The sequence below is a fragment of the Carya illinoinensis genome, chromosome 13 (assembly GCF_018687715.1).
Source record: "Carya illinoinensis cultivar Pawnee chromosome 13, C.illinoinensisPawnee_v1, whole genome shotgun sequence".
NCBI classification, from domain to species: Eukaryota; Viridiplantae; Streptophyta; class Magnoliopsida; order Fagales; family Juglandaceae; genus Carya; species Carya illinoinensis.
In genome coordinates, this window is record NC_056764.1 from 7,281,132 (window position 1) to 7,290,067 (window position 8,936).

General features: G+C 36.4%; 2 protein-coding genes across 2 annotated transcripts; both read right to left on the reverse strand.

Moving 5' to 3' along the window:
- Positions 1-268: 268 nt before the first annotated feature.
- On the reverse strand, positions 269-2,634 carry LOC122290854 (gamma-interferon-responsive lysosomal thiol protein-like). Its single transcript, XM_043098522.1, has 5 exons — positions 2,260-2,634; positions 1,978-2,043; positions 1,512-1,652; positions 815-907; positions 269-637 (listed from the first exon to the last, which is right to left on the reverse strand). The coding sequence occupies exons 1-5, from the start codon at positions 2,542-2,544 to the stop codon at positions 428-430; spliced, it is 795 nt and encodes a 264-aa protein (XP_042954456.1). The 5' UTR covers positions 2,545-2,634; the 3' UTR covers positions 269-427.
- A 4,583-nt stretch (positions 2,635-7,217) lies between these two features.
- Positions 7,218-8,182, reverse strand: LOC122290898. Its single transcript, XM_043098579.1, has one exon. It carries the CDS (start codon positions 7,647-7,649, stop codon positions 7,218-7,220), a length of 432 nt encoding a protein of 143 aa, XP_042954513.1. The 5' UTR covers positions 7,650-8,182.
- Positions 8,183-8,936: the final 754 nt, after the last annotated feature.

The following is an 8,936-nucleotide window of genomic DNA, read 5'->3' on the forward strand; positions in this document are numbered from 1 at the left end:
ACTCACCCACTCTTGAAGCAAAAGCTGACTACGATTTAACGGCAGAAGGGCCAAGGGTGGTGTGTCATCATCGAAGTTTCTGATGGCTCTTCAATTCATTATCTTGCTTAAGGAGAAATCCATAAGCAACAGTGACATCCTATAAAGTATATATGAGATTCTTAAGGCTACTCTCTTGTTTTGAATTTTATGGAGCTAATAACTTCATTTTGTTGTTGTAATAGCATCCTAGTTTAGAACATATTGGCTTTCTGTTTAACAACCAAGGTAGAGCTCCAGAAAATACATATATCTCTGTTTAGTATCAAGTCTCCATTTCATACCTGCCTTAAGTTGGCACTGGAAATATAGAAAAGCAAGGTAGAGCTCCAGAAAATACAGAAGAACAGGGATGAACCAACCTAAAAGTAAATGGAACTAGAGACATCTATATCGAGACGACCGTGTTCATCTGGCGCGTCCATGATGTTATGGCTGATTTTATTCTTGCTGCTAATGCCAGTATTATTGTCCCGAAGCAAACCGGATGTGTAGGATTTGTTTTCTCTCCTTGTATGATATTCAATTTGCTACAGGCCTTGGGCAAAGCAACGCCTTTATAAGCATTGCAGATATAGCTTATAAAGTTTTCGTAATCCTGCGAGGGAAATATTGTATTGGTTCTTAGAGAAAGAAATAGCAACTGTTTACTATCCATTTCTCATCAATATAAATGATAAGAAATAAATAACATTGAAGACACTCTTGTACAGCCGTGATCGATAATATTAGAAAACAGAAGACATTCAATATTGACATAGACAAAACAACAAACCTCGTAGAGCGGTTCTCCATCCACAACTACCCAAGGCACATACTTATGAGGAGGCTCAAGGGCATCTGTTTCAGCTGCATATTGTAATTCAAGCTTCATAAAGAAAAATTAATCCCATTATAAGCCGAACCAATTGCAGACTACATATGAACTTGGGCTTGTAATATACTCGTACATAAGCCGCAATGAGAAAATAAAGCAAAATGGTACACCTAGTGTCCAGTCAAGAGAATAATCATAAATGAGGTACACCCCCCCCCCCCCCCCCCCCCCAATTGCCAGAAATGTGTTTAGAGTTCATTCAGTTCAAGGTACTTGAAACTCCAGTCCCTCTGTGTAAGAAACTCTTGTTCGAAGTCCTTTTGTCCAGTATACTAGCTACAAGTTCAAATATAAAAGAAAAGGACTGATAATTTGTTTGGCATGATTCCAAAATAACCATCCTGCCTTCAATGGTGTACCCCCTGTAAGGCTATACATGATTTTAAAGTATCTTAGTGCACATTAGTAAACAATATTCAGTCATTCACCGAAGGATAATCTATTCATATAATTCAGTTTACAAGTCAAATTGGTACACTAAAATCAAGTATAATTTTGATAAAATTGATTCTTGAGAGGACATTAATATTAAACTAGGGCATGAAATCATTTTCACAAAGATAACTCACACAACATGAATGATTAGAAGACCAACCTCTTTTCCATATCCGCTGCTATAGCAATCTGTAATTGGTTTTGGATCCAAACCCAATTTGTCGAAGCATGATTCCCACTGGGGGTACTTGCGTTCATAGACTAAAGTCTCCACGCAATTGATAAAAGGAAAATGCTCACTCTGCAACAAGGTGGAGGTGAATGAAAATTTAGCATCCTCCCATTTGCATGTTACCTAAATCTTATGAAAATGACCAAGCAATTTGGTTTTTCATCCTTCTAAGCTCGAGCTAGGACAGATTATTCGTGAATACAAGGAATTACAACATCATTAGATGAATTTACTGATCTAGCGATCTTCCTCACAATTATATACAGAGCTTCCATACACACTATCAAGATGTGCACACCGTTATCGGAATATACGCATGGCAACAATTACTTTACCAATGGCAATGGAATTCAATCTTTTACATTTCTGTAATAAAGTGTTGATTTAACATTACCAGTTCAGGCCAGATATGGATTGCACAGGCTTCCACAGTGTTGAGTAAGCATTCATACGGGCCATGCTGCAATCATCATCATAATCAAACGAGTTCATCTGCCTATGGCAGAGATAATAATAATAATAATAAAATAAAAAGGAAAAAAAAAAAAAAAAAAAGCACTCAAAGGGAAACAAACCCATGCCCGTGCGAGCACGCACACATCGTATACACGAATAAAATTCATTCAATTTTTTCAATCAAAGATAACCCAGAAAGAAAAAAAGATAAAAAGGCGACCTGGCAATCGAAGGTGTCGTTGCCTCTGATTTTGGCATTACCCCAAGGGACGAGGTTGAGATCGACGACGGAGATGAGGTCGGTTTCGAAGAGCTTGACCAGGTAATTGATGATGAAGTTGGCACTATAGGGGCACAGCGATTCGTAGTACAGACCCAATGAAACTTTCTGAGAATCAGAGGGTAGAATTATGGAAGCCGTGGAAGAATTAGAGGTGGTTGAGAAAGCGGAGAAGCAGAAGAAGAAGATGAGGAGAGAGGTGGTGGCTAAAGGACGATAAGCCATTGGAGAAAAGCCGAGAGGCAAAGTTTTCTTATCCAGGCTTTATTTATGTGAAGTGCCCACGAGTCACAACTATCAATTCCTGAAACTAGAATGCATGTGCCCTCAGAGTTTGTCGAAATTCGCGAATCGCGGTCAGCTCTGGCTTAACGAGATGTGACTGTTTATCGTTGATTGGTGCCACGTTGTGTGACCAACGGTTGCTTGTCTTCACCCTAGATCGGGAATTTGTCGCAGAACTGGTCAAGTAACTGAAAAAGCAAAAAACAAAAAACAAAAAATGAGTTTATGTCATGAACTTAATAAAAAGAAGAGGGTTTCAAAAGATTGAGAAATAGTGAGAGAGGAGATTCTCTTATTAATTTGTATATCATATAACATCAATATACTCATATATATAGGGTTACAAAAGAGACTATACTTTTGACGACTAGCACTATGCATTTGACGGCTAGTTAAATGTGGTCATATAATTCAAGATGGTTTATAACACTTTCCCTTTGGATGACCATATTTAAAGAATATGCCTCGTTAAAACCTTGTCAAGGAAAAATTCTGTGAGAAAAAACCAATGGCGAAGGAAAAAGAGTACAGTATTCATGTATACCGTCAAGTGCTTTAGGATTGCCTCATTAAAACCTTGCAAAGGAAAACCTAGCGGGATAAAACCTTAGCGAAGGAAAAAGAGTACAATCAGCACAAGTCTTCAAGACATTATTTCTCCTGAAAAGTATATGATAACAGGTCTTCAAACCTCCGCATTCCAATGTTCTGCATAATCTTCTCAAATGTTGCAGTTGGTAATGCTTGACATGAATTTTAACTTTCTTCTCATGAATTGCAATGATCTTCTTGTATGGATCTGAAAGATAATCCGCATCTGTACATCCAACTAACTGTGGATTTGATCCAAAAATAATCACAACTGGATCTTTCTGCTCATCACTACTCTTCTGGAGTTGTACTCTTCTGGAGTTCTTGTAAATAACACAGTTAGTGAAGAATTCATCAACATTAAACCGCTAACCTCATTTTTCAATAAAAACGGTGGCCAGCTTTTTAGATCAGACAAGCACCGCGAATTTTCAACTCTTCTGTATGTGTCAAGCACCGCAGCTGTCAGGCACCGCAGAACTATGAAGCTATATTTTGTTTCTTTTCTCTTGTTTCACGAGAGATGCTGTATCATAATTTTCTCTATAAAAGAGATATTCAGCTCATGTTCATTCGCATCTCATCTTCTTCACTTTTCTGTAATCATACTGCATTTTTACTCTGCAATCTCTTTCTGCATTCTTATCCTGCAATCTCTTTCTGCAATGGCTCAGCAATCTTCTCAGGGTCAATATATGAGGTATTCTGCACCTCGTTCATCAATTGTTCCTGCTTCTATCACAGGTGCTATCATGCAATATAATGATCTGACTCATAAGTCAGATAATGAAGCTATTTATGAGCTTGTGAGTCTTGGTACCCGATACTCATCATCCATTGTCGCATTTTCTCAGCGACTGCAATCTAGAACTTGTGGAGTTGACAAATTCCACGAGAATATTGCTATCCTTCAGCGACTTCTTCTGGAGTCCAACATGAAGATAGGAGTAATAAAGCAAGAGAATAAGAATTTAACATCCTTGCTTAAATCTTCTTTTCGATTGCCCACCCCTTTAGATAAGGATGCCATGCAGATTCTTGAAGAACAAGAGCGTTTGAAGAATGAAGCAAAGTGCCTCAAATTTCTGTAATTTTTTCTTCAAGATAATAAAATAATATTTCACAAATATTCATATTTGTGTATCTATCTCTGGTAGATATTCTGTGTGCTCCCTTTTATTTCTTCTTTAATAATGCACACTTCTTATCAAATCCATAATATAAATCTGAAATACTAATTGTATTTAAAATATGGTATTTCAGAACTAATAATATCATCCATCTTCCCCTTGAAGCCGCAAGGGTTTCAGATTTATATTTCAAATATGTGCAGTTTTCATGAGCTCTTCTGGAGCCTCATTGACATTTAAATCATATATATAAACTGCAATAATAGCTTGTTTCCATTTGCGTTTGGATTGCTTTAGATCATATAAGGATCTTTGAAACTTGATAGAATACATATTTCTAGATGTATTCAGATTAGAAGTTTCAAACATTTTCTATCTTTCAGGGATTTTCATATATATATATATATATATATATATCATGATTCAATGGTCCATATAAATATGCAGTTAATCATGCATATCCAAACTCTCGGTAACTTTCAAGCTAATAAAAATCTCAATATGATTTCAACCACTTTAAAAGCGTATCAATATTGTTTCTTCAATAAACTAATTTGTGATTTCTATATCACATTTTCATATTAAAAGTTTCAGACTTTTTATATCATGTATATAAATATCCAATGATATTTAACAAAAATCACCTCTTTAGGTGTTTAGACTTCAGGTCCATATTTATCACATTTAACTAGTGATATCAATTTTTCAGGAATTGAGAAATTGACTCGTGATTTATATATCACATTTTTATTTTCTTTCTATAAATACCCACTGACATTCAACAAGCATCACCTCTTTAGGTGTTTGGACTATAAATCTCGATGCATCATATTTTACTAGTGAATCAATTCTGCAGAAATTGTTTCTTTCAAATTTGGCCAATATTTTATGTCGTATTCTTCGACGGTTCTTGATTCACTTTCATCATTACTTCTGGTAATGTCAATTGCCATCTCATATGGAAATACGTTGTCGACAACGATTTTATTTCTATCCATAATTTCTCTAATATTCATAAAATGTATCAAGATCTCGTTATTTTCAGGTACCTGTCCATTTTCAAGGGAATACATTTTCATGAAAAACCTCTTCAGGAGGCACTCTTCAAGAGTTTATATAGGAGAATTTTATACAAAAATTTTGGATGGACTTTATTATTTGTTTTGTGGGTATGGCCTCTTCAGGAGCATCAAATTATTTGTGCTTTTCTCTTTTGAGATGCTCTATCTTTTGTATCAATACGTCTCACATGCCTTTAGACATATCTTTAGACTGCTGAATTTCTTAATTGTCCTACAAGGACTTCAATCCTCGCTAGAATTTTAGCAGCTGGAATTTTAGCAGCTAGAATATGAGACATTTTTATCTTATTGCATTCAAAATTTAATTATCATCTGAACTTCTGATTCACATATGATAATCAAGATAACGTCAAATTATTTCATCTTATTTGCTTCTGGCAAATTTTTTTTCCCACTTCTGGTGGTAAGATTTTATAGTAAAAGAATCTTGGTTCTTTTATGGACGTCCATATGAAAATCATTCGACTTATCGTAATTGATTTTGGATTATCAAGATAACCATGAAAAGATACAAATATTTTGAATCATATCACCTTTTGATGCATCATAATATTTGATTCAATAATTTGTATAATATCATCTCAAAGAGAAAGCTTACAGTTTTTCCAATACGAGCTTCTGCCTCGAAAAGATATTCATTATCACGTCCAATCTCTTAATTTTTTTGAATGAAACGCATCATTCTTTTCACTTCAGGGAATAGAATGATATAAATTCATTATCATTCATTTCAGGGAATGATGTAGATCTAGTAAGACGTGATTAATGATTCTTATCAAAAGCCCATTATTTTGCTCAGTCACTGAAAGACCTGATACAAATTTAGAATATATTGTGAACGTTTGCATTTCATATTGCTACTTCAGGAGCATACTCGATATTGCTACTTCAGGAGCACATTCGAGACGTTCATTCAAATACATATTCTTTCCACAATTTCAATTATGCAATTTCAGGTGCATAAATCATAATGAGCTTTTGGTACAAGTATCAATCATTTAAACTATGAGATACTCAAAAGCTATTATTGATTTAGGGCGATCCTTCAGGGATGCTCCATTTCCATTCTCAGATAAATCATATCATCAATAATTTATAACAAGTATAAAAGAATAAATAAAACTTGTATCTAAACTATGTAAATAAACATAGAATTTATCAAATAATAATAATGAATATAACCATAAATATTCACCTCAGCAATTATAAATAATATATTAAAAACTTATTTGAAATTGAAGATTACTAACTTCAAAAATTTGAAGTAGAAGATCATTTAATCTTATCGTGATACCTGTGATCTCGGTCTTCAAATGCTCCAACGTAACCGAATGCTGAGGTGATACCTATGATCTCGGATTCAATAATTTATGAAATAATACCTGTGATAGCTGTTGACTTTAATCCTCCAACGTAACCAAATGCTTTACTCCTCCCACATGCTTTCTATTCCTCGCAAGTTGTTTGAATAAAAACAAAAAACAAAAATAGTAAGGGTCCCATGTGTTTCTAAAAGTAAATCCGTCCAAAATGAAAAAGGGGAAGAAAACTTTGTTTTTGATTTGGAAAAAGCTCTAAACGTTTTTCCCAAGAGTCACGTGAATGTGTCTCCATTTCATTTTGAAAAGAAGCCAAAAACCTGCTGCCCCACTTTTCTTTTTCTCTGTCTTGTGAGTCACTTTTAAAGACTTTGTTAAAAAGTCTTAAAGTCTTATCCCTACTTTTCTAAATGGGTTCCAATAGCACTCAGGCAAGTCTGAACTGAAACGCACTCACAACAAAGCAAAAAGCCGTGATTTGAAGAAAGATATTAGGGAGGATTTAGACCAAATATAGAAAAGAAATTCTTCATTAGTGTTGCAGTATCGGCACAAGCGAAATCTTCTTCAGCTTCTCCGTGTTCCTGAAACCTGCAAAAGTAATAATCATTACCAAACGAAGCTTTGAAGCCTTCCTCTAGATCTGAGGTTGGGTTCCAGGCAATCATAGCTCCCCAGTCATAGCCGACAAAGAAGACCTGCTCCTTCAGGCCAACCAGCCCGGTCGTTCGTTCACAGCCATCATGAAGGGCTGGGTAGAGCCACCAGAGAGTCTCGAACAGGACCCCCCTTCCGAGCTCTCCCTGAGATGATCCACTGGTACAGCCGGCACCTCTTGCTTTAAGTCTCAAAAGCCACCTCCGAGTACATAAGCACCGACGAAGAGGAACAACATGCTGAGACCCAGAAAAAAATCCTCCCATGTTGCCGTCTGATTTTCCCTTTACTCTCTATCATTGATTTTGTTTGCACACCGGCCAACGTAGAGATGAAACGAAGTCTCTGTTTGTAGCAAGGAAAACCAAGTCCTTTTATACAAAAGACCAATTCTTATGTAAATTAGAGCTGCATCTGCCGGATCTATTTTCATTGGATCTATACAACTGCAGAATCTCTGCGGTCTGTGATGACTACTGCAGACGTATCGTCCGGTCAACTTTAATCGTTGAGCCTCGAACTGTATCAGGCCAAGGCCAGAGCATGCTCGCTGTAAGACTATAAGTGCCATGGACGTCGTCTATGCTTTGAATCGGCAGGGCAGGACCCGTTATCGAGCAACACCGAGCTGCAACTCCTTCCCGATTTGCCAATACCCAGAATAAACTGGAGGATCCAAGCGTACGGGACGGCTGCCAATGGAAACTCACAGATCATCTTGCTGGATGCTCAGGAGAAACTAAAAAGAAATTCAACGAAGGAAGCCAACGAACAAGCACCAGATCTGAGAAAGGAGAGAAAAAAAACTGAACGACAGTCCGTGTTCAATATATGTTTCGGCTTGCAGTTTCACCTCCAATTTCCACTTTTTCTGAGGAAGAAAATGGAGTTGGGAAAGAGGAGGAAGATCACGAGAATCGTGCTGATAACGTGTTATGGACTCAATGAAAAGGAGAGAGTTTCAAAAGATTGAGAGAGAGCGAGAGAGAAGATTCTCTTATTAATCTGTATATCATATAACATCAATATACCCATATATATAGGGTTACAAAAGAGACTATGCTTTTGACGACTAGCACTATGCGTTTGACGACTAGCTAACTATGCTTTTGACGACTAGCACTATGCATTTGACAGCTAGTTAAATGTGGTCATACAATTCAAGATGGTTTATAACAGTTTCAAACGCATAGTGCTAGTCGTCAAAAGCATAGTCTCTTTTGTAACCCTATATATATGGGTATATTGATGTTATATGATATACAGATCAATAAGAGAATCTCCTCTCTCGCTCTCTCTCAATCTCTTGAAACTCTCTCATTTTCATTAAGTTTCATAACACGTTATCAGCACGATTACTCTCCGTCTCTATCTTGCTCCCTCTTCTCTTTCCTCTCTCTCTTTGCGAAAGCCATCTCTGATTTTGGCGAACTCTTTGAGGGGATCGACGATTGAATTTTTCTCCCTATGGTTTCTAATGAGAGAATTGAGAAGCAGCTCCACCAAAATCGATTCCTCCACTCTCTGTGATTTTAATTTCTTTATTATCTCCT